This window comes from Meles meles, chromosome 15 (assembly GCF_922984935.1).
Source record: "Meles meles chromosome 15, mMelMel3.1 paternal haplotype, whole genome shotgun sequence".
Taxonomy (NCBI): Eukaryota; Metazoa; Chordata; class Mammalia; order Carnivora; family Mustelidae; genus Meles; species Meles meles.
In genome coordinates, this window is record NC_060080.1 from 41058606 (window position 1) to 41085674 (window position 27069).

Here is a 27069-nt window from a genome sequence, read left to right on the forward strand (position 1 = left end):
GAACCAAAGCTTTGAATGCAAGGAGTAAAATACATAGAATGACAAAGGAAAGCAAAAATATTGGGGAAAAAAATCCATCCATGGACTCCTCAAAGAGATTTGTAGATTGTTAAAAAAAAAAAAAGAAAGAAAAAAGAAAAAGAAATGAAGGGACACTAACACAACTTTTTGTTTTACTAAAGCCCTGGCACCATTGTGACATGTCCTACCTCATCTCTGTTCCCCTCGGAAATGCCTACTTCTTTTGCTCTTGGTCTGGTGGCTGCTAAAACCTGTTCCAGTTCATCCTTTTCAAATAAATTGGGCACTTCGCCAGAGTTCAGGATGTTATTTATATCTTCCAGGAACTCCTCCACTACAATCTGTAGAAGAGAGCAGAATGATCCAACCAGTTTACATTTATTACATGTGAATTGTAAACCAAATATTTAATCAAAATTCACTTTGAGTTCATTTTATCTTTAAAAAAAAAACCTTAAAAATTAGAATCTTAATATTCTAACATCGAGGTAAAATCAGGGGCACTTGGGTGGTTCAGTCATTAAGCATCTGCCTTTGGCTCAGGTCATGATCCCAGGGTCCTGGGATGGAGCCCCATATTGCGCTCCATGCTCAGCGGGAAGCCTGCTCCTCCCTCTCATCCCCTGCCCCCACTTATGTTCCCTCTCTCACTGTGTCTCTCTCTGTCAAATAAATAAATAAAATCTTAAAAAAAAAATATATATATATATAGGGGCACCTGGGTGGCTCAGTGGGTTAAAGTCTCTGCCTTTAGCTCAGGTCATGATCCCAGGGTCCTGGGATCGAGCCCTGCATCAGGCTCTCTGCTCAGCAGGGAGCCTGCTTCCTCCTCTGTCTCTGCCTGCCTCTCTGTCTACTTGTCTGTCAAATAAGTAAATAAAATCTTAATATATATATATATATATATTCTAACACAGAAGTACATTGATTTTTCATTTCTCGTTCCTCTATTGTTTCTTAAAAGGCATTCATCTTTTACATGGTTCAAGTAATATGTATGAACATTTTATTTTACATTTATTTAAAAAAATTATCTGAGAGAGCGAGCATGTGTGCACATGTAGGCATGCAAATGAGGGGAGGAGTAGAGAGACTTTTTGAGCAGACTCCCTGATGAGCATGGAGCCCAATGTGGGGCTGGATCTAACGACCCACGAGATCATGACCTGAGTCAAAACCAAGAGCTGGATGCTTAACCAACTGAGGTACCCAGGCGTCCCTATGTAACCATTTCATATTCTGCCTTTTTTCAGCTAACATTTTCTCATAAATATTTATCCATAATTCTGGGGAGTACTCATTGTATTTATAACCATTAGTGGGAGCATAACTCACTACTGAGCTCATGTGCCATATTTTTACACGGACTTAAATGGTCCACAGTCTTGTTTACATTTTAAGAACATATGTAGGTCTACAGCTTTTCTCCCCAGTTGGAGTATTTCCTGGGAATAAGTTCCCAGGAGTGGGGGACACCTGGGTAGCTCCTCAGTCAGTTAAGCATCCGCCTTCTGCTCAGGTCATGATCTCAGGGTCCTGGATCTGATCCCCACATTAGGCTCCCTGCTCAGTGGGGAGTCTGCTTCTCCTTCTCTCTCTGTTCCTCTCTCCTGCCCCCTGTTCACTCTCTGGCTCTAATAAATAAAAAAATCTAAAAAAAAAAAAAAATTCCAGGGCGCCTGGGTGGCTCAGTGGGTTAAAACCTCTGCCTTCAGCTCAGGTCATGATCTTAGGGTCCTGGGATCGAGCCCCACATCCGGCTCTCTGCTCAGTGGGGAGCCTACTTCCCCCTCCCCACCTCTCTCTGCCTGCCTCTCTGCCTACTTGTGATCTGTCTGGCAAATAAATTAAAAAAAAAAAAAAATTCCCAGGAGTGGGATTAGCAATTAAAGTCCATGAATAGTTTCTGGATTTTGAAGATTTTTAAATTTCCCATTCAATTCAAGTAAGATTTCATTAAACTTAACACATTTTTGCTAGTTTAGGGAGAAATTTGCTTTGGGAGAATTTAGTGTGCATTTCTTTGATTATTAGCAAGGGCAAATATGATTCCACATTTATTATTTTCTGTTAAAACTCAAATTGTAACCATTTATACATTGGAGTTTACTTTTCAATTTGAATGAGTAATTGTCATATTACAAAATAAACCTTTGCCTCTAATAATTGATGTAAATATTTAAGAAATCTATCATTTATCCTTTTATTTTAGTTAACTTTTTAGTTTTAAAAAGTTTGAGCCCTATATACTTAACTATGATGAAGTATCTGTATTTTCGTCTTCACTTATAACTTTGTTTTTTCTTGAAGCTGGCATAATTGTGTCTTGTTAATTTTCCCCAAGAGCAAACACTAGGTAGTTTTTTTGTCCTAATTTACTTTTTTCTGCTATTATTCGCTTTTCTCATTTTTCTTGTTGCTTCCTTGTGACCTTTATTTTCCTGAAGTTTTTAAGTCACTAATATATGTAGTTTCTAATTTTTTATTCGAATCTATAAATTCAATCCCAAGAACTGTTTGACTGCATTCACAAGTTTCTATTTATATTAAGTTCATTTTCCCTGTTCTCTAAATAGAGATTTAAATTGTGATGTTCTCAACTCAGGACTTTTTTAAAAAAGATTTTGTTTATTTATTTGACACAGAGAGAGATCACAAGTAGGCAGAGAGGCAGGCAGAGAGAGCGAAGGGGAAGAAGGTTCCCTGCTGAACAGAGGGCCCGAGCCAAGCCGGGCTCCATTTCAGGACCCTGGGTTCATGACCTGAGCCAAAGGCAGAGGCTTACCCCCACTGAATCACCCAGGTGCCCCTTGACTCAGGAATTTTTTATACGAATTTTTAAAAATTTTTTATTTATTTAAGAGACAGGGAGAGAGAGAGAGAGAGAGATAGTAAGAGACAGCATGAGCAGGGAGGAAAGGGAGAAGCAGTTTCCCCAATAAGCAGGTAGCCCAACGCTGGGCTCAATCCCAGGATCCCAGGATCATGACCTGAGCCAAAGGTAGACGCTTAATCAACTGAGTCATCTAGGTGCCTCTATATGAATATTTTGAAGTCCGGAACCACATCATTACTTTCTTTTTTGATTAGAGTGTGGACAAAGAATGTTATCACCATAGTTAATGCTTTTTTGAATTTATTGAAAATTTGCTTAAGCCTAAAATATGATCAATTTTTGTAAACCTTTAGTAATATTAGAAAATATTTACTTTCTTTGTAAAATATAAATGTAGTACATAGCCATTAATTCTCGCTTGGAAATTATATTCTTCATATTATCTAAACACATTTATTTCTACTTTGTGTTTGCTAGAAATGGCAAATTAAACTTTTCTAATGCCTTGTTTCTCTCATCTTTATAATAGTTTTATATATATGTACATACATACACACATTAATATTAGTTATTATGGTTATATTTGGTCTCCAGTAACATAGAACATTTGAGATTGATTGGGGTTTTCAACAGGGTATAATAGCCTTTTGTTTGCATAAAGGGGAGCAAGACACTCTGATTTGATCTTTGGAGTTTTAACACTAAGAGCCTTTTTTATATAACTTGCTTATAAAAGCAACATTAAACTTCTATAAGAAATATTTTAATTTCAGAATAAGAAACTACAGCTAAACAAAATTAAGAAAATAAAAAAATTACTCAAAAATCCCAGGACCAGGCATTTTCTAATTGTATATACAATATATCTGTTTAGTTATACATTAAACCGAAGAACCTGTATGGTAGATGATTTGTATATGTTATGATGTAACAACACATCATAAACACTTTTCACATTAATTAATGTGTACTTCCACAAAGTAATTTAAAATTTTTTACAAACTGTCCTATTGTATAATTATACCATAATTTACTTGTGCCACTCTCTCGTATTTTAATTTAACTGTTATTTTAAAATACTGCATTAGATTTTCTTGTACATTCAACTTTGTATGCAGCTGTAATTATAAGTAAGAGAGATTTAAGGGCTTTAACTGCATATCACCAATTACCTTCCAGGTGATTTTGCTAATTCACAAGTGAGGGCTATGCAAGGCCTATTTCCTGATGCCTTTGTCAACGCTGCATCTTATGATTTTTAACCTTTGTCAGTATGCAAGGCCAACTCCTGATATTTATCTTTATTGAAATTTCTTTGGTTACTAGTGAGGCTGAACATTTCTTCAGGTGTTTAAAGCCCTTGTTTTATTTTGTTTTGTTTTTGGAACTTCATGTTCACATTTTATTACATTTTTATTTTTATTTATTTATTTTTTTTAAAAAGATGTTATTTATTTATTTGACAGAGAGAGAGATCACAAGTAGGCAGAGAGGCAGGCAGAGAGAGAGAGAGGAGGAAGCAGGCTCCCTGCCGAGCCAAGAACCTGATGCGGGACTCGATCCCAGGACCCTGAGATCATGACCTGACCTGAAGGCAGAGGCTTAATCCACTGAGCCACCCAGGCATTCTTATTACATTTTTAAATTTCTTCTATTGATGTGCTTGTCTTTTCCTTTTCACTTAAAAGACTGTATTTGTATTTATTTTCCAGCTTTATTGAGATATGATTGACAAATAACATTGTATAAATTTCAGGTGTACAATGTATTAATTTGCTCCACTTATATATTGCAACATGATTACCACATGGTATTAGCTAACACTTCCATCACATCACATAATTATCATTTCTTTCTTTTTTTTTTGTGGTGAGAACATTTTAGATTTACTCTCTTTGTAAAATTAAGGGATATAATACAGTGTTGTTAACTACAGTCACCATGCTCTAGATTAGATCCTTAGAACTTTATTCCTCTTATAACTGGAAGTTTGTACCCTTTGACCAGCATCTCACCATTTTCCCCAACCTTCAACCCCTGGTCACCACTATGCTTTCTGTTTCCATGAGTTTGGCTTCTTTTAGATCCACATATATGTGACCACGTATATGTGACACATATAGGTGACATCTCTGTTGACTATTTGTTTTAGCATAATGTCCTCAAGGTCATCCATGTTGTGTAAATAGAAGGATTTCCTTCTTTCTCGGGGCTGAATGATACTCTGTTATGTGTATGTGTGCATATACTTATATATATGTATGTGTGTGTATATATGTTCATGCCATATCTTCTCTATCCACTCATCTACTGATGGACACTTAGGTTGTTTCATATTTTGGCTATTACAAATAATGCTGCAATAAACATGGGAGTTCAGACATCTCTTTGAGATCCTGTTTTCATTTCCTTCGGATTTAGATCCAGAAGTGAGACTGCTGAATCATATGATAGTTCTACTTTTAAGTAGATATAAATTTTATATTCAGATATAAATTCCCTGTATGTCACAGATGTTAAAAATATTTTCCCATTTTACGCTTGTACTTAATTTCAAATATTTATGCATCAGATCACTTTTTTATTCCTTGCCCAATTTCTATAAAGGTTAATTTTCCCTAATGTTAAAATGCCCAGTATAGTCAATGTATGAAATTTTCTTCTTTAGAACAAACTCGAGATCAGTTAAATTGATTTCTGTTGACATAGATGTAATCCTATTTTAATTTTAAAGTTAATTTAACCTTAAAACAGCCATTGTTATTTTCCTTTTCTTGTGTAAGGCATATTTCCCTAATTAATTTCAGTTAGGGAATAACTTCCTTATATTTACTGCTATAGAAATAATTCATTACTTTCTATTATCTATGTCCTTCTCAAAGAAAAGTTCAAACCTCTCTCATCCCCTTAATCTTTGATCATATTTACTTACTCAGAATTTAAAGGGTAACACAATGGTTGGTAAAATAGTGAAAATGTAGTATAAAAGTCTTTTATAAGGTCAAAGACACCTGCTCTCCGAGGGAACAGTTCCTTGAACTACAGCATACAAACCATTCAGAGCACTCAGATCAAGACACTTATACTTTAGCTATTTAAACATTACCTGGGTGTCTGTGAAGAGAAATACCATATTCTTGTCATCGATACCAGCCAGTCTGTACAACTTCCTCAGGTCTTCGTGAAAACTGTCGTAATTATATCCCCGGCTAAGTTCAATTTGCAAACATTTGTAACCACATATGTGAGCTGCCAGTCTGGTGAGAGACTGCTTTCCTGTGCCACCTACTCCAACCAGCAGGGCGTTGCCTCTTTCCTGACGGATCATGCGGGCAATCCTGCAGGCAGCAAAGTAGAGGAAGACCTTTATGTATCTATCTATCTTTCTTTCTTTCTTTCTTTTTTTCTTTCTTTCTTTCTTTCAAAGATTTTGTTTATTAGGGAGAGAGAGAGAAAGAGAACAAGGGAAGGTGGAATAGAGGGAGAGGGAGAAGCAGACTCCCCACTGGGCAGGGAGCCTGATGAAGCACTCGATTGCAGGACCATGACCAGAGCCAAAAGCAGACCCTTAACTGACTGAACCACCCAGGCGCCCTGCTTTTGTGTTTCAAAGGCGGAATTGAGTCTAGACTGCGGAGTCTAAAATGCTTATTACCTGACCATTTATAAAAGAAGTTTGTTGGCTCCTTTCCTAGGATCCTTTGCCAACTCCTCCCATAGAGTAAGCAAACAGATGATTTACGCACCATTTCCACTGTTACGTCTCTGATACAGTGCGCATCTAACAGAAGACACGTCCGATCACTGTTTGTTCTCTTCAGTCACCAGGTAGGTATAAAATTGAGAGGTAAAGGTATATGTAATAATGTTTTGCTATTGTTCTCCATAATGTGCACGTTTGACAGTGGATGAAATATTATTGACTATTATAAAAAATCTTGCACTTTATATGTTACCCTTTCCTTGTTTCATGTATATCACAGTAATTTGATTATTTCCATCTTAGATTATTGGAAACAAATAACTTGTCCATTCTGCCTCCAGTGTTCTTCTTTCTGTCAACTTACATATCCACAGATAGAAGACTGCCTCCATTAGAAATCCTTCAAGGGGGGCACCTGGGTGGCTCAGTGGGTTAAGCCTCTGCTTTTGGCTCAGGTCATGATCTCAGGGTCCTGGGATCGAGCCCCCATCGGGCTCTCTGCTCAGCAGGGAGCCTGCTTCCTCCTCTCTCTCTCTCTCTGCCTGCCTCTCTGCCTACTTGTGATCTCTGTTGAATAAATAAATAAATAAAATCTTAAAAAAAAAAGAAATCCTTCAAGGTTACATTTTCTCTACTGTAGTAGGCAAGAGATGGCTGTCCTAATTAGTGGCTTAGATTTTCATACAGATCTGTTTTAACATCCTGGAAGTATGGTGACAACTTTGGGCATATGTAATGAGTAGAAACAGCCTGGAGCAAATTGCCTTTTGAAAACACAGGCTCTACAGTGAAAACAAAATTTTTTTCTGAGTTGAGAAGACTTTTAGCCACTTATCCTATACAAAAAAAAAAAAAAGTCTAAAATGTCACCAACAAATGGAAATGTAATATCTGCTAAATTACTGAATATTTAGTAATTGTTCTATAACTCAAGTTCATAATGAAGCCCTTTTCATTGCTATGCAGCAGCAGGTATTTAAAAACTCTTCCAAGCAGAAATTTGTTTACTCTAATTCCTAACTACTGATCCTCTTTAGAAAAAGATGTCTTCATCATTATTCACATGACTGCCCTTTGTGTATCTGAAAATCAAATCTCCCTTCTACAAATGGCTATTAATTTCCTCCTGTAATATTTTAAGCAATCCCTTGCATAGCCTGGTGATTTTCTTTCACAAAAGCCAGAAAGATTATAAATAAATTAAGCTGACTTTGCCTACGGTCTGTTCTATTCTCCAGGAAGTTTCTCAGACTGAGTACTGCTGTTATTTTTTCTTTGCAAGCGTATGGCCTGTGTGAGCTACAGGATAACCATTGCTAGGAGGTAGGGTGCAAGGGTGCTGGCGGGGGGACAGATGAGGAGCAAACTGTATCTCGACAACCCAGGGACAAACTACGATATTACACTGGAGTGCTGACAAAAATAAATTTTCAAATTAGAGTTAAACAGCAGGAGTATAGGAAAGGTAAAAGACCTGATTGCTTATGGTTTATAGAAAAAGAAGTCCTAGGATTTAACAGCCAAACTTAGCATGATGTAGTTGACAGGGGTAAAAAACAGTCATTACAGTCTTGCTGTGTTAGCAGACCACGGGAGATCTGTCCTCGCACACACTTCACACTGCGGAATCCCTTATCAAGTCTGGGTGTCCCACTTTAAGTGGAACGTGGAGAAATTATCAAGGGCTTTGTCTATTGAGGCTGAAAATAATCCCTAAGAGGCAATAGCGGAAGATCTGGGTTAATTCTTCCCGGAGAACACAAAGCTAAGAAGAGCCTGGTCATGATTGTCAAATATTTGGAGAGCTGTAATGCAAAAAGTGGATCCATTTTGGGTGGCGGCACTTGCAGTGGAGTTAGCATCAAAGGGCTGGATGCGATTCTCTGCCTGTGACTCACTAGCTAGGGGACTTCGGACAATTTACCAACTCTATCTGTGGTATACTGTCCTGTCCAAAAATGGCTGCAGTACTATTTCTGGTCCAATAGCTCTTTAATCCTATCAGGAGATAGAGTCTCTGACCCCTTGTGAACAGGGTGGGCCTGTGCCCCTCCTCTGACTAATGGTGTATGGTAGAAGTGATGCTAGGTGACTTCCTAGGTTCAGTCGTGAGAGGCCATTTGGCTTCTACCATGGCTCTCAGTGCACAGGCTCGGGAGCCCGGAGCCGTGGGAGAAGCCCAGACATGCTGCCGCCGTGCTGGAAGGACCCGGGCAGTGCGCACCGAGGCAGAGGTACACTAGGCGCTCCAGCTGCTGTCTGACTTTAACTGCACTGAGACCCCAAGACAGAACCACTGGGAACCGTGAAATCACGAACTCATGAAGCTACCAAGTGTCACAGTCGCTGAATATGGCTGCTGGAACATTCTCTGAGCCTTATTTGTAGAGAGATGAGAGTATTGAGGCACAGAGAGGCATTATCATGGTTAAAGGAGATACTCCACATCATGGTTTATGTTCATGCTGAGTTACTGTCATTGCTTTTACTGTTATTGTCACTGTTACTGTCACTGCTTCATGGGATGGGACAGATACCAAATGTCACAGGGAGCAGATCTGGCATCATCCTTGCAGTGTCATTTTAATACTTGGAATTGTCCAACAGTATACAGATGCACTTTAAAAAGTGGTGCATCTTTTGATTTCCCTCATATGTGGAATTTAAGAAACAAAACAAATGAGCAAAGCGGGGGAAAGGAGACAAAAAAACCAGACTCCTCGGCAAAGGAAACAGTCAACAAAACAAAGAGGCAACCCATGGAATGGGAGAAGATATTTGCAAATGACAGTACAGACAAAGGGCTGATATCCAGGATCTATAAAGAACTTCTCAAACTCAATACACACAAAACATATAATCATGTCAAAAAATGGCAGAAGACATGAACAGACACTTCTCCAATGAAGACATACAAATGGCTAACAGACACATGAAAAAATGTTCATCATCACTAGCCATCAGGGAGATCCAAATCAAAACCACATTAAGATACCACCTGATACCGGTCAGAATGGCCAAAATTAACAAGACAGTAAGCAATCTGTGTTGGAGAGGATGTGGAGAAAGGGGAACCCTCTTACACTGTTGGTGGGAATGCAAGTTGGTGCAGCCACTTTGGAAAACAGTATGGAGATTCCTTAGGAAATTAAAAATAGAGGTTTCCTATGACTCTGCAATTGCACTACTAGGTATTTATCCCAAAGATACAGATGTAGTGAAAAGAAGGGCCATCTGTACCCCAATGTTCATAGCAGCAATGGCCACGGTCGCCAAACTGTGGAAAGAACCAAGATGCCCTTCAGCGGACGAATGGCTAAGGAAGATGTGGTCCATATACACGATGGATTATTATGCCTCCATCAGAAAGGATGAATACCCAACTTTTGTAGCAACATGGATGGGACTGGAAGAGATTATGCTGAGCAAAATAAGTCAAGTAGAGAGAGTCAAGTATCATATGGTCTCACTTATTTGTGGAGCATAACAAAGAACATGGAGGACATGGGGAAATGGAGAGGGGAAGGGAGTTGAGGGAAATTGGAGGGGGAGACGAACCATGAGAGACTATGGACTCTAAAAAACAATCTGAGGGTTTTGAAGGGGCGGGGGGGGGGGGTAGGAAGGTGGGTGAGCCTGGTGGTGGGTATTAAGGAGGGCACATATTGCATGGAGCACTTGGGTGTGGTGCATAAACAATGAATTCTGGTACACTGAAAAGAAATTTAAAAAATTAAAAAAAAAAACACAACAAAAAACAGACTCTTAACTGTGGAGAGCAAACTGATGGTTACCAGAGGGGGAGAGGATGGGTGGCAAAGAGGGCACTTGTCATGATGAGCACTGAGCACTGTACAGAATTGTTGAATCACTGTACTGTACACCTGAAATGTATACAACCCTGTATGTTAATTATACTGGAATTAAAATTTGAAAAAAATAAAGTGGTGTATGCCCCAAGGACTGCAGATATTCAGTCGGGATACCTGTTTGTCAGAGATGTCTCTCAAAGGAAACTTTCATGGATAAGGAGATGGAATCTATAATCCTTGGATGTCACTCATTTTGCTATAATTTTGAGCCCCTTCTTTCTTTAGGTGTGCATGTAAGCGGCCTTGTACTATACATGTATCTCTGTAAACTACCTTAGATCCTTTTTTTGGTAATGAGACAGGGCATCTAAAACAAACAAAAACAACCTATTAATATGTAACAAAAATAACCCCTTGGACTTCATAGAAAGTTCATGTATATTAAAAACATTTAAAATATATTAAAAATATATAAATATATATTTAAAATATATAAAGAAGGCACCTGAGTGGCTCAGTTGGTTAAGTGTTAGACTGTTGATTTTTGGCTCAGGTACTAATTTCAGGGTCCTGAGCTCAAGCCCCACTTTGGGCTCCACATTGGGCGTGTAGCCTGCTTAAGAGTCTCTCTCTCCCTCTATCCTTCCCCACCCCTGCTCTCTCTCTCTCTCCCTCTTTCTTAACAAGAAAAAAATCTATCTATATAGATATAGATATATGCACACATACATGTGTATATATACACATATATATATACACACACATATATATAAAATAACTTTTACATTGTAGCAAGATTTGCTAATAGGCCATTGTCCATCTAGCAACCCATTTAAAGACTTTTGTACGAATTAATTCTTACCTTTTAAAACAAAAGAAATTAGATCAATACAGTATTGGGCACGTTATACTACTATACCTTGAAACATGTTCTATAGCATCCTGGAAGAACACCAACTTTACTTCTTTGGGATTTATAAGATTATAATCATCAAGATAGTCTTCTAGAACATTTGCGACTTTCTCCATATCAGGCATGTCATCATAAATCCGATCACTCTTATCTGCTCCAAACTATAAGATGATATATGGGAGAGGGACCAAGTTAGATCAATTACGATATAGGAACATACACAACATTCGTAACCTTAGGAGGGAACATTATTTATCCATGTTACTATGTAATCAGTTACATGCATATTTTATATATTTAAATGCAAGGCTTTCAAACCAAGGAAATGGGACTAAGAAACTCAGATTTTCATGGATAACTGAAAATCTATTTCATTTAAGTTCAAACAGTACATTGGAATTTCAATGAATTTTGCTATAAAATTCACACACAAGCTCAGAAATAGGTTTCCAGTTTTTCTCGCTATGCCTTACTTTGGTTTTGTACTTTTGCTCTCAGGCCGCTGACATCGGAGAAGCTAAAAGGGCTGAAAACGATGCATGCCAGACTGCTCTGTTTATAAACAATCATGCTGGAACTACATGTAGTTTTTACACAGTAGTCACTGATTCAATAAACCAGGGAGAATGAAATTTGGGGTAAACCAGAAGGAACTGAGTTCCTGTTTGAGGTCCTGTGTGGACCTGTCATGAGGTCTTTTGTTTGCTGCAGCAACTGCCCTGGAGGCATTTCCATTTGGAGCCACTGACCAAAATAAGGCAAGAAGGGTCCAACTGTTCTTTCCCTTTGCTTTATTCCCCCATTTGATGATTATATCAGTAGAAACACACGGGAAATACAATCAGCACCTGGAAACAAACTTTGCACTTTGTTTTTATTAACACATTTAAATAGACACACTGCATACAGCTAAATTATTTATCTTTTTTATTTGTCAGGGATTACCAGGGTGACTGTAATTGTATACACACAATATAAAGACAAGTCTGTCCTTTTAACCAGCACTGACTGAGTGAGGAGTGTCGGATACCCTAGCTCTGGGGATTTAGGGTGAAGAGAACAGACGTAGCCCCTGCCTTCTTGGAGACACCAGGAACGTTGTACCCAAACAAGAGCCAACTTGGTAAAACGAGATGGTTACCTCTCAACATAGGTAGGCTGGTTAGATGGAAGACTTTATTCAAGGCGGTTCTAGAATATAAAATTAGGGCTGGTGGGTACAGATTATTGGGGGTACAAATTGAGGAGCATAATGAAGAAAAATTTTGCTACTGATGAGAGCTACCCTGAAACGAGGAGAACAGCGTGGCTACCTACTGAGCTGCTGGAAGCACGTGAGCACAGGCTTAAGAGCACATGGAATACGGTAAAGGGACTGGCAGCCCCGCATTAAGAAACTAACCCTCTGTGCTTCCTTTCAAATCAAAAACCTGGTGGGTCTATTACCAATTATTCAAACTATTACCAAACTATTACCAAAACGAATGTGACTAGATTCAAACTATTACCAAACTATTCAAACTATTACCAAAACGAATGTGACTAGAGCAGGAGTCAGCAATCTATTTCTCTGAAGGGCCAGAAAATAAGAGCAGGAGTCAGCAATCTGTTTCTCTGAAGGGCCAGAAAATAAGAACTTGAGGCTTTGCAGGTCAGACTGTCTTTGTTGCTACTAGTCCAGTCTGTCTTGTCATGCAGAAGCAACCACATAAAAGAATAGCACACAGTCAAATGAGAGTGACTGTGATCCCACAGAATTTTATTTACAAAAACGGGATATTTGGCCTCTGGGCCATAGTTTGCTGACTCTTGTCTAGATCTTTAATCTTCACAGATGGAAAATTCTTGTTGAATATGAAACTGAACTGTAAAATACTAAGTGCTTTATTTATCTTCAAATGTAGTCAGGTCAATTCAACAATATATACTTGCCTTAATAAAGTCTCCAAAGATGATGGGTTTAGTCAAAAAATATTCTAGGCCAATTGCAATTCCAAAATGTTTGTCTATTCAAAAAACAAAACCAATTTGTAATACATAAGCTTGAATGCAGTGTTTTAATAAGATACACAGAATAGTATCAGCTGTTGGCTTAACTAGTAAATGAAAGTTGAGAGAAAGCCATGTTGACACCACACCATTTTAGTTTGGTTGATAATCTCCTTGATTTAAGATTAAGAATGTTTAATATTAATAAACATTTTATTAAGTAATAGATATTGAATACATATTTAATAAATCAGAGGTACTTTAGAGATACTCTGGCTTCTCACCAGACAAAATCCTGGTTCTCCTACTTTCCCATTTCTACATAAAATTCCATACTACATTTAAGATATTAACTCTTCCTGAATTTTAAGAAAATGATTTTCCTAATATTTCATATATTTCTACATATTTGAATCACTGGAGAGAAAAACTGTTACCCATGAATGACTAAAATTCATTTTGCTTTACCTTATCTAAGTTCATTTTAATTTTTCTTTATAGAAATCAAATTGCTTTTCTAGGCCTCCCACCAAAGAAATAAAAAGAAAAAGGTAAATAATGATTGATATTTACTGGCCATTTCTGTCAAAATCGTATGGAAATAGTGTTTATCTTCATTATTAATCAAACGGTCATGGAAAACTCTTTGGCATTCATGGCAAAAGAGTCTAAATATCTGTATTTCTTCTCTTACTGTTCCTGGATCACACTGGAGGATACCTGTTTTTCAAGAAAGAGGAAAAAGGAGACTTCTACATTTGTGAAATATCTAGTAACAGTTTAATTAACTGGAAAATCCTGAAGTCCAGCTTTATGCCCACACTACCAGAAGTGGGTGCTTCCCTCGCGGGTGTATACACATACCATAATGGTGATCTCACTTTCTGAAAGCAAAACTGGACACGTTATCTGACAAAACCCTTTTTCTTGTTTTGTGATTTTTTTTTCACTGACCACATAAAGTGGTCAGACTTCACAGTACAGGCTATGTTCATCTCATTATTACACTGGGTTGCAACATGTTAAGTGAGGAGTGTCTGATCTCTTTAATATACATATATATTCATTCAGTAATTCCCCCCACCCCACCCTTACCCCTGACCTGTACACTATTTTCAATACACCAATTCCCTCTCTCATTTTTTCCCAATGTTCTGTCCTCACCAAATGCCCTTGGTCCTTCTGGCTTCGATTCCAAATTACTCTGATTACTCTTTGTATTAATATAAATTATAATTATAAACACAGTTCAAATAATATCAAGTTACAACAAAAGCAATGATGTAAAGCAGTCCTTGAAGTGTTCATTCTCTCTGGGGACACTTCACTTCTCACCACACAGTGCAGAGAGGGACAGGGAGAATACTTACTCTGCGCATAGGTATGCATGGCAGACAGGATGAACCCTACAACATGAGAGTAAAATCCTTGAGTAGGCTGAAGAGGAGGGGGACACTGAATGTGTCAGAGGGGGTACTGGTATGTGACCAGAGCTGGGACAACTCAGCCACTGCAGTAGGAGGGAGGCAGATGGGGGTGATCTGGGGTAATTGGAAGATGAAGCAGTTCTGGTTCATTTCTCCTCTTTTTTTTAAGTGAAATAAAAAGACAGGTCATTAGTTGGGAGGAAGAAATGGAAGGGGATCCTGGTGGTCTGAGCGCAGCTGTGACATTGTCAAGGCCAGGGTGGGGGAAGAGGGTGGCTTGAATAGGGAACAAGCAATGGGATTTCTAGGTGGGGCACAGACACTCATACATATAATTCTCCGGAAAGACTGGGGTGAATGGAAATGAAGGGAGGGTGCAGGTCAGAGATTGAGGGTTCCATACATTACCTTGCACACATTTGGATAAATCCCTCAAGTTAAAGACATAATGGGACTTGGCTGGTGTTGGCAGAAGATCAACACTCATTCTGTTATAAATCTCAACTGCGGCTTCCACAATGTTTGATGCAGTTTGCTTTACAGCTGGTGGAAAGTCACTGAGGAAGCCATTTAAGATGGCCTAGAACAAGAAACACAATGTGAGAGGGTTAGATTGTTAACACCAAAAATTCATCATCTTTCAAATACTCCAGATCTGATGATGCTTTTTCAAGTAATAATTAGAAAGCCGAATGCCAATGCACGGACTTATGGGTGATAAAACTCTGCCATTCACTTCAGAATATGTCCCCAGGGATGGGCTTACTCCTGTCTTCTGTGATAATCTGGTGATGCCTGAGAAGCATGTGTATCTGACCAGTGAACTGACGGCACTTACTCTCCACAGAATTTAGACTTCTGCTTCCCGTGGGTCCAGAGGGTCATTGTGGGGTGCCCAAACTCATCTGGAAGTGAGCCGAGGGCCTTTCTCTGATATTTATGGGCCCATGACCAACAGGTCCATAGACTTCAACCTCATGTCTGTTTAAAGTGCAATGTACTTGTAACTACAACCTGCCCCCCTTCAGCTTCCCGGTGTCAGCATAGGGACTTACCCACGCTCACGTCAGGAACTTGCAAGTCTCCTTTGACACCTTCCCAGTCAAGCTTGAATGCATGTCTTGAATCTCTCTGGTTCCTGGACATCACTCCATTCCAGCCCTGACTCATTCACCTGGGCTTCTTCAGCCCTTCCTTCTCCTATTGGCCTCTCCATTTCCACTTCTGTCTCCTTTGAGTTACCCTCAGTCAGAAAGATCAGGCACTGCCCTCTCCCGTCAGTCCAGACTCACTCGCCCAGCCCCTCACTTTGCCTCTTCCCCACTGCTCACCGTGACCCAGCTGCACACCGAACCACCCAGGCTCTTTCCTCTCCTCAGGGTCTTTGCACAGCTCTATCCCACCCCACCCACCTCCTTAGGGCTCTCTGCTGGCAGGCACTTTTTCAGTCCTGTGTTTTAGGTCACCTGTCATCTCTTTAGAGAGGCCTTCCCTGACTCCTTCTGTCAGTGTCTCTTATGGCTCTCTCATCTTATCATATATAACTTGCCACCATCCCTGAGTACATATTTATTAGCTAGCTCGCTGCCCCCAGATGCTTGGGACAATTATTATAGATTTTTAAATAGGTAAATTTCCTTCACAATGATGATGGGAAGGCACCAGAATGCACATCAATGCTTGTAAGTCAGTCCTTGTGACTTTAGATTTTGGGCTTTCATAGAGGATTTTAAAATAAACTCAAGTATTTGTTTCAATGAGCTTCCTCATTGAACATTAGTTTCAGCAGCTTACAAGGAATATCTTTTGGGCTGCTCCCTCCTGGGCCCCCAATATGAATTTCCCATTCTCCATATGGTAGGAGTATCCCAAAATATATAAAAAATTAAAAAAATGTAAAAAATAAAAATTTTACTGTACATATTATACATACTATATAAAAATTAAAATATAGTCTGTTTATTTTCCATCCATTACAAACTTGTATTTACAAATATATATATAACCATATTATATAGTTTTTTATATATAGTTATTAATATAATACACATTAGTTCATTTTTCTGTTTATTATCTGTTTCCATGGCAGAAGCCCCGTGAGGACAAGGATGGTATCTTCTTTGTTTAAAATGTAATACCAATGTCTGGCACTGAGTACATGGTCAGTAAATATCTCTTTAAGAAATGAAATTAAGGGCTACTCAACTGATATTCAGAAATTAAAATTAGCATGTCATTAGGAGTAAACTCTTTAGAGTTTACTGAGGACCACAGCTTGGTCTTCTATTCACAGGTCTGGCTTACCTGACATAACTGACAACTTTGAAAGGCTTCTACTAAGACTACGCACTAGAGCCAGAATTCCCACAGTCTGGGGGCAGGATGCTTTGCCATGAGCACGCTGCGAGTAGTTCACGGAGTTGATTGTTGGTTTCAATTACCACTGTTATATCTTTCTGATTAGAAATTACATCTAATTTGATGACAACATTATCAATTGAATTTGTTGTGTGCTGCTCAGTTTACCTTTAGAATGTACAGTGACGCACATTTTTGGTGTATACATTTTCAGTAAAGAAACGCTAAGACATGTATGAATATGTCACTGCCCCTCTTTGGCTCCTCGGCCATTTACCCACCAAGTCAGCTTCTCCAGACCAGTCACTGAAAAGTCTTGTTCTACCTGTATGCCGACATTACCAAATGACTGCATTTGCCCGTGTGCCTTCTGTTCCTAGGATCTATTCCTCCCTGCCCATTCTTGTCCCCCAAGGCTCAGCTCGTTTTCTTCTCCATGAGCCTTTGTGGTTGGTTATGGCCTGCTCGCTCTAGTCGTGCTGCTTCGTGTTCTCTCGACATCCTACTCGGAATAACGTTGCACCTTTTACTGAACATTTCTGCTAAGCACTTGTGGGGAGGTATGGTTATTTTTCCCACTTAAAGGCTGAGGAAATGGCCCCTTAGGGAAGTTTATAGGGGTGCAAGAAGTACGGGTGGTTGTTTTTTTCGGAGGTGGTGGTGGCAACGAGGCGATGAAGTCTAGGTCAGGTGCACTGCACTTGAGCTTGCCGGTGGATGGGGAGCCGGTCAAGTATGAGGGGAGCACAGAGGCGGGGGCGGGTCGGGGATGGGGTCTGCTGAGTGCTAAGTGGCAGGGGCCCACGATACAGCCTTCTTTAAAGGCTTTGGCAGTCTTTCTGTATTCTGGAAACTAGTTCTGGGACCTCAAACACAAAGGCAGTGATGCGGCCGTCAGTCAGCTACTGCACAGATGACCCGTGTTTACCTGCTTTCTGCTCAGAAAAGGGACAGGTGGGCTCCTCAGAAACACCACAGCCTATTCTCTCTATGGGAATTCGGGAACAGACGTGTTTTCTTTTGGCCCCTTGCCGAGGTGTAAATTCACACTTACCTGGAAAATCTGCTTCAGGCTGTGCTCTGAGGGCATGGGAAGGCACAGCATGCTGAAGTGGCGGATGAAGCGGGGAGTCACGGGGTTGCGGCCCCCCCCTGGGGGTGCACATGCCGATACGATCGTGACATCCTGGGCAGGAAGAAACCCACATGAGTCACCCAGCCAAGCAGGAGATGACAGCTGCCCATACCGGTGGTGGGACTCGAACCAACCCTTTTCCAAAGGCCTACCACGTGACAGCATTACCTTATGTCTTCCTACATGATATCTGACTTAATCCTCACAGCCACCCAGGAGATCACTACCCTTACCCTCAGTCTGTAGATGAAAAAAATCAAGACCCGGGGTGGGGGGTGGTTAAGTTGCTCGAGGTCACTCAGCTAATGCATCTATCTGTAGAAACACACCTATGTAAGAATGTCATCTTCAAAAATGGTTAAGAATTTGTATGTGAGGTTAGAAGATATTCATTCAACAAATACTAAGTATAGTCAATTCTTGTTATTTGTGGTAGTTATGTTTCTATAAAAATCACTGGAACAGGGCGCCTGGGTGGCTCAGTGGGTTAAAAAGCCGCTGCCTTCGGCTCAGGTCATGATCTCAGGGTCCTGGGATCGAGTCCCGCATCGGGCTCTCTGCTCTGCAGGGAGCCTGCTTCCTCCTCTCTCTCTGCCTGCCTCTCTGCCTGCTTGTGATCTTTCTCTGTCAGAATAAATAAATAAAATCTTTTAAAAAAAAAATCACCGAATTAACACACACTGAACCACTGCTCCTGGGGGAAAAACAGAGTTTGGTTCCTATGAGCCTCTTGTCATAACATTTTCAACTGACCAATACATGATATTGTAATTGCCTCTGGTCTTATCTTCTCTTAGACCACCCCCCCCCCACCCCCCCGCGGCCAAGGGAAACTTTCCATGACAGTTCTTCCAGAGGCTGTGCATCTAGGAATCCACATTCCTTGTCATGGCACCATGGCCCCCCGGGCTGACCTCTGCATCTCTTGCCACTTTGGTGCCCACATTCCATAGCACCGTGGTGTTCCACGCTCCCTGCCTCGAGATGCAAAATGCTCTTTTCCCTTGTTCTGCCATGCTCTGACTGCAAAATGCTCCTCCAACATCATCTTCTGGGAAGGCTTCTCTCAGCTTCAAGAAGTGCCCACGCTGCCTCCCTCCAGTTTCTCCCTGCTCATCACCCTGCATTATAAATACCTGTGTCCATCTACCCCCTGAAGCTCACCCTTGGGGAGATGTGTCTATCTCACTTGTTCCTGAATCTCCCAAATAAACCAGGGCAAGAATTTAATATCAGTTAAAGAAATCGACTCACCTATTAAAAAATACCAAGGCTATAGGTTAGAGGCTGAATTGTATCCTCCTCTACCCATGTCCAATCATATGCGGAAGGCTCAAGCCCCGGCATCTCAGAATGAGACTATATTTGGAGATAGGGTCTTTAAAGAGGTTATTAAGTGAAAATGAGGTCATTAGGGTGGGCTCTAGTCCAGTATGACTGGTGTCTTTATAAGAAGAGGTATATTTGGACACAGATAGATAGAGAGGGAAGACCATGAGAAGACACAGGGAGAAGACAGCCATCTGCAAGCCAGGGGGAGAAGCCTCAGAGGAAAGCAACCCTGCTGACCTCTTGATCTCAGACTTCCGGCCTCTACAACTGGGAGACAATAAATCTCTGGTGTTGGAGTCACCCAGTCTGTGGTATTTTGTATGGCAGCCCTAGCAAACAAATGCACCATCTTTTCTTACCGTTTACATTTAAACATACAAAGTAACTTAAAATCTAAAGTGACCTGTATGTCTTTCCAAAAGAGTTTGTTTCTGTCATAAAATCCACCGAAATCTTGATACTGCCGAAGTAATTCAATTGGAGGCTGAGAGCCATAGCGATCCAGTCTGGGCATGTTTAAATCATCAACAAAAATCACAACTCGTTTGTTTCCTGGGGCTCCTGGAGAAAAATGAATTTAAGAATTAAGATTTGCCATCGGAAAGTGTGAGACAAAGGTCAGGTAAGACTTTGGACTCTGAACACCCCATAGGTTGTAATGCATTCAGTTCCGAGGAGGGCCCCAGCAGGGAGAGGTGAATGGGGCTGAGACACCCAAACTGTCAGGTAGGCCCCCACCCTCACTCCCAGAGGGGCAGGATGAAGCCAGCTCTCCAGTCAGGTCTGGATCTTTCTCAATCCCAGTCACTTCCATTGTCCTCCCCAACTGTGTGGCCTGGCATGGGGTAAGGAAGGTCATTTTCTTTTCAGAGTAGGAAATGGAAGTACTCCAAAAGCTTCCTCACAAAAATGTCACTGCACCACCTGCCACAGGGAAAACAGGGCTGGATATTGAAAAGTATGCTGAACACGGGGCACCTGGGTGGCTCAGTGGGTTAAAGCCTCTGCCTGCAGCTTAGGTCATGATCCCAGGGTCCTGGCATCGAGCCATACATCTCTGCTCAACGGGGAGCCTGCTTCCCCCTCTCTCTGCCTCTCTGCCAACTTGTGATCTCTGTCCATCAAATAAATAAATAAAATCTTTAAAAAAAAAAGAAAAGAAAAAAGAAAAACATCCTGAACACATCAAAGGGAAATCCAGTACGGTAGTTCACAATGTCATATTTAATGTAGAGAACATCAATATACACACTAGTCAAAAAGAAAAAAAAAGAGTAGTGACAGAGAAAACAGCTTAAGCAGAGGTGACCCCACCCACTCTGGCATCCAGCTCTTACCAACAATGAAGGAACCAAGTCAAACTCAGTGCCCCACTCCACCCTCCAGAAGCCAAGCAGCAGGACAGGAGTGGGCAGGGGCTCAAAGAGAATCACTCATAGAGACACTGGTGTCCCACCAGAGAGACAGGCATCCACTGCCCTGTGCCTTCCAGAGTAGGGAAAAGGGAATAGAGAGTAGGCACTAAAGCGGCTGAGGGTGGGCCTGAGTGAGGGCTAGGACTCTGATTCCCAACATTATGGAAGCTTCCAGTGGGAAGGCCAATGCCTGACCTGTGCACAGCTTTTTGGGGATTCCCTCAGGGAGTTGCTCCTGGAAGCCTGCCACACAGATAGCACGGACGTCATTCAGCACTAGCAAGAGAAGCAGGGACAATCCACACGGCAGCCCATAAAATGCCAGTTAGGGGGAACACTGTCCTGTCCTCCCCTCCTCCCATCCTGACACACCAGAGCCTCCTACAGGGAGGGTCAGGAAGGGCCAAAGGGCACCCCATGCCCCTCTCCACCTCCAGGGCCATGACCCACAAACCAGGTCCACGGCAGAAGAGAGGAGGAGCCTTACCTTGGGTTTGGGGTCGAAACTTTACATTAGACCTGACTCAAAATAGCTGCAAATGACCAGAAAGTTAAGCTATTTATCTAAGCAGTTAATATGGGATGATGAGGGAGATCCCATAGGCCTGGCTGAAAGCACTGACTGAAGAAAAAACCTAGACAGTTTCGAGCCAATTCCTTGCAGAACTGGGATAACTCTGCACCATATACAGAGTGGTTTGTTGGTTGGTTGGTTTCAAATAAAGGGAAATCAATGCAGGCTTGAAAGCGTGTGTGGAGAGGGACAGCCACAGAGAGGCAGAGACTGAAGATGTTCTAGGTTGAAGGTGATGACAAATGAACCGCCGTGTGCTACCGGTAAGACGTCTGCATGTACGGCGCAGGAAAGAACGCCACCCACAGAATCCCCTTCCAATGAATTAAGCAAAGAAAGTACCTATTTGTAATTTTATTACATGAAGTATTTTTGTGATTATTGGTTTGAGAAATAATATGGGTGAGACCAATAAAAATGATCACTCTCACCTAGTATATTTTTTCTTTTCCTTTCCAGTTTTGACTCAATGATCTCTTGTGTTCTTGCAGATGAAGTTTGAGCAGAAAAATTTAGATAAACGGGAACATAGCCAGCTGATTCCTGAATTCTATTCAACAATCCTTTTGCAATGACAGACTTTAAATTAAAAAATATGTTAATATATATATTCAGTATATCTTTCAGTTGTCCACATCATTAATAATCCAGTACAAAGAGTAAAGAGACAGGATGAAGGAGATAGGTTAAAGCTATATAGAAATGTCTACCTTCTTCCTGGAGATTCCATTTAATTATATTTATCAGTGCCAAAGAGATATTCTAACTCGCTATATCTTAGCAAAAGTTTTGCTAAGTTTGCTTGGTTCCTATCCAAGTTGATTGGTAGCACGAGTCCTAGAAGAACCCAAACTTCTTTTAAAAATAACTTAGAGGGGAAAAAAAGAGAAGGAAAAAAACTGAAATAATATAGAGGATCAGTAGTGAATCTCTGTTTATACGGACCGTCCCCAAGCCAAGAAGACAAACAATCAACATTTCCCTCTATACTCTACTTTTTCCAAACACCATTGCTGTGTGGGGTAGAAGTAAATGGGCAGGAGGGGACAGACTGACCTTTATCAACACTCCACTGGGGACACAAACTGTTCTGACCAATTCCCACCCTATTCTGTCTGGTGGCAGGCTCAGAAATTCCAAGGGATATGACATAAAAGCCCCCAAACCTAAAACTTGCTAGTCCACAAGTCCTCTGATTTATGTGGTATTAACCCCAAGGATTTATTCAGAAACTGGCAAACTTTGGAGTAATCCCCAAGATAAATACAGATTCAGCATAGTTACATTCTTCCTGGAAAATGATCAAAATTCAAAAGAATTTGGTCTGAAAAATAATGTGTTATTTCTGGGGCTTATAACTCTAAGTCCACCATGCCCTCATTTGGGGACAGACCTTCCTGTTTCAGATAGGTTTCCTACCTTGCCAACTCCAGTTATTCCCGTAAACAGCACGGAATGCCTGACTGCCAGCAGTTTTTCCATTAGATACCCAAAGCGCACTGTGTCAGTTGTGGGGACGAGCATTTCAAAAAAAGGAACATCTCGGCTGTACTTGAAAGTTGGTATGATTCGTTCCCAGGGATCCAACCGTTTGGTATCAAAGTCCAAGTGAATGCTCCACAGATCACCAGAACTGGGAAGCTGAAGTATAAAATCAAATACCACTTTCACTGGATTGCCACGCAGCAATAGGGAAATTCACACATAAACAAAGGCAGTCGTAGAATATTAATGTATTTGGATTTCTTTTTTCTTTGTTTCTTTCTTTTCTTAGGTATCAGAGTCTAATACTTTAAACATAACCATGCAATACAAAGCACAGAAACCCTGATATATTATCTTAAAACCTTAGATTAGGGGGCGCCTGTTTGACTCAGTCAGCTAAGAGTCTGACTTTGGCTCATGTCCTGAACTCTGGGGTCCTGGGACTGATCCTGGCATTGGGCTCCTCGCTTAGCAGGGAGTCTGCCTATCCCTCTGTCCCTCCCCTGGCTTATACTCTCTCTCTCTCTCTCTTTCTCAAATAAATAAAATCTTTGGGGAAAAAGAGACACGTTAGATTAGAATTGTAAAGCATTTTCAGGAAAGCTTCCAAAGGGTGGTGACACTACAGATCAGACTTAAAGGATGAGCAGGAGTGCTATGGGCAATGAAGAAATGGGATGGGGAAGGAGGGTGAAAAGAAGGCTGAAGACATGGGAAGCGCCAAGCGTACTGGGAAATACAAGAGCAGTATGTACAGTGAGAGATGAATCTGAGAACACAGACAGGGGCCAGGTTATGAAAAGCTTCACTTTTTCTTTTCTTTTTAAAGATTTTTAAGAAAAGATTGTATTTATTTATTTGACAGACAGAGATCACAAGTAGACAGAGAGGCAGGCAGGAGCAGCAGGGGCGGAAGCAGGGTCCCTGCTGAGCAGAGAACCCAATTCGGGCCTCGATCCCAGGACCCTGGGATCATGACCTGAGCTGAAGGCAGAGGCTTTAACCCACTGAGCCACCCAGGCACCCCTAAAAAAATTTTTTTTAAATTTTATTTACTTATTTGACAGAGAAAGAGAGAGAGAAACCACAAACGGCAGGGGGGTGGGGTGGCAGGCAGAGGGAAAGGGAAAAGCAGGCTCCCCCAAAGGGATTTGTCTCAAATTCCTAACTGTCCTTAAAACAGCCCATCCTGTCCAATTGTGATACCATCATCCTGGGGATCCAGAAAGATTTCATATCTACTAGAAGGTCCTAATCCATAAAGCTCAGATTCTTAGGGAATTTTTTTCTTCTTTTGGTAAGTTTTTACTTTTATATAATTAAAACTTAAGAGAACAGTGCAAAGAATTCCGTATATTCTTTACCTAGATTGACTGTTCACATTTTGCCCCCTTTATTATTATTGCTCTTCCTACTCTATCAGAGTTAATTGTATACACTATTCCACCTTCTCTAAATAACTGTGTATTTCCTAAGGAACAAGGATATTTTCTTATATAGTCACATTAAAGTGATCAAAATCGGAAAGTTGAATGGTGATGTGTTATTACCTAATTTACATTCCAAATTCAAATATTGTCAGTGTTGTTGTTTTTTTTTTTTAAATTTATTTGACAGACAGAGATCACAAGTAGGCAGAGAGGCAGGCAGAGAGAGAGGGGAGGAATCAGGCTCTCCTCCGAGCAGAGAGCCCGATGCGGGACTCAATCCAGGGACTCTAGGATCATGACCTGAGCCGAAGGCAGAGGCCTTAACCCACTGAGCCACCCAGGCGTCCCTTGTCAGTGTTTTTAATAACGCCACTTACAGCTATATTTTCCCCAGTCTAGGATCCAACACAGGATAGTGCATTGTATTTAGTTATATCTCTTAAGCTCCTTCGTTTGGAAAAGTTCCTCAGCTATCTCTGCCTTTCATGACAGACATTTTGGAGAATATAGGCTAGTTTATTTTATAGAATGTTCCTCAATTTGGGTATTCCAGGGGTATTCCCATAATTAAATTCAGGGCATGCATGTTTGAAAGGAATACTTCACAAGTGAGGTTGTTTGCTTCTCAGCACTCTGTATCAGGATGCACGGGTTTGTCCTAATACTGATGATGTTAAACTGATTTCTTAAAGTTGTGTCTGTAAGATTTCTTTAATAATACTATTTTTCTCTCTGCAATTAATCAATAATTTGTAGGAGATACTTTGAAACTATGTAAATATTGTTTGTCATCAAGCTTTCACCCACATTTTTTAGTATCTGTTGATGATTCTTGCCTAAATCAATTATTACTATGATGGCTGCAAAGTAATGACTTTCTAACTCCATCATTTCTTCTATGTAGATTAAATGGTAATCTTCTGTGAGACAAACCATAAGAGACTCTTAATCTCAAGAAACAAACTGAGGGTTGCTGGGGGGTGGGGAGGGAGGGATAGGGTGGTTGGGTGATGGACATTGGGGATCATATGTGCTATGGTGAGTGCCGTGAATTATGTAAGACTGATGATTCACAGGGGCGCCTGGGTGGCTCAGTGAGTTAAGCCTCTGCCTTCGGCTCGGGTCATGATCTCAGGGTCCTGGGATGGAGCCCCGCATCGGGCTCTCTGCTCAGTGGGGAGCCTGTTTCTCCCTCTCTCTCTGCCTGCCTCTCTGCCTACTTGTGACCTCTCTGTCAAAAAAAAAAACAACAAAAAAAACAAGAACAAAAAAAAACAGACTAATGATTCACAGACCTGCACCCCTGAAGCAAATAATACATTATGTATTATTATAAATAAATAAACAAACAAACAAACAAATTTAAAAAGAAAAGAAAAAACTCTTCCTTCTCCCTCATTTATTTATTTATTCAGGTATATTTTTGTTCTGAATACCAACTCATAGATTTTCAAAGGTTTGTAATCCCACACTATTATTATTTATTTTAATGCTCAAATCTGTCTAGATTTAGTCAACAGGAGTCCCTCAAACTGGCTCCTGTGTTCCTTTGAGATGTGTGACCATTCTTGGAGCACTTCTTTGCTACTTGCCATAAGAAGATGTTCTAGGCTCATTTTGTAATTTCCCCTGTCTTAGTCCAGCTATTTCATTACAGAGCCTTGGTTCCCTTTCATGGAGAACAGTATTTAGAAATTAGCATACAAGGTCTATTCATTGCTCCTGAGTTGTCCTTTCTTCTAGTTCCTATCAGCACACAGAACTAGGAAAGTAATGTATATATGAATATATGTATTAATTTCCATATATGTATATACATTTTTTGATCTATGAGAACCAAGACTTCCAGTTCCAATGCAAGAACACAGGTGCCTTCTAATATCTCCCCTTCCACATTTGTAAATCCTTTTCTTTTTTTTTTTAAATTTTAAAAATTTTTTAATAAACATATAATGTATTCTTATCCCCAGGGGTACAGGTCTGTGAATCGCCAGGTTTATACACTTCACAGCACTCACCATAGCACATACCCTCCCCAATGTCCATAACGCCACCCCCCTCTCCTGACCCCCTCCCCCAGCAACCCTCAGTTTGTTTTGTGAGATTAAGAGTCACTTATGGTTGTAAATCCTTTTTCTAACAGTGGGAAACCTGGTTGACATTATCCTCAACATATTTATTCATTTGCTCAATCTTCAAATGTATAGAAAGTAAATTCTGAATTGTCAAACCATAACACTGTGAAAAAGAAATGTACTAACTAGAATTCAATATTTGTTTACGGTAGGGAGATTTTTTTAAATTTTTTTTATTTATTTGACAGAGAGAGAGAGAGAGATCACAAGTAGGCAGAGAGGCAGGCAGAGAGAGAGAAGGAAGCAGGCTCCCTGCTGAGCAGAGAGCCCAATGCAGGGCTCTATCCCAGGACCCTAAGACCATGACCTGAGCTGAAGGCAGAGGCTTAACTCACTGAGCCACCCAGGCACCCCTATGGTAGGGAGTTTTAACATTCTTTTATACCTTACTTTCTTCATATGGCTGGGGGAGGATTATGAAAATTTTTAATACAATAAATGCTATCTATGATTTTAAAAAGTGAATAATTTTATAAATTCTTTTAGTGAAGGATTTTTATTTGT

General features: G+C 40.5%; 1 protein-coding gene across 1 annotated transcript in view; it reads right to left on the minus strand.

Moving 5' to 3' along the window:
• DNAH6 (dynein axonemal heavy chain 6) overlaps positions 1 to 27069 on the minus strand; it is a 227139-nt gene that overhangs the window by 98256 nt on the left and 101814 nt on the right. Inside the window, exons 37-46 of the mRNA XM_045978683.1 lie at positions 22935 to 23156; positions 21947 to 22094; positions 19930 to 20087; positions 18114 to 18245; positions 15110 to 15281; positions 13848 to 13994; positions 13218 to 13291; positions 11292 to 11446; positions 5964 to 6195; positions 210 to 362 (exon numbers count right to left, since the gene is read on the minus strand). Of these exons, the coding sequence (XP_045834639.1) occupies positions 210 to 362; positions 5964 to 6195; positions 11292 to 11446; positions 13218 to 13291; positions 13848 to 13994; positions 15110 to 15281; positions 18114 to 18245; positions 19930 to 20087; positions 21947 to 22094; positions 22935 to 23156 (1593 nt within the window). The remainder of the gene's footprint in view (positions 1 to 209; positions 363 to 5963; positions 6196 to 11291; positions 11447 to 13217; positions 13292 to 13847; positions 13995 to 15109; positions 15282 to 18113; positions 18246 to 19929; positions 20088 to 21946; positions 22095 to 22934; positions 23157 to 27069) is intronic.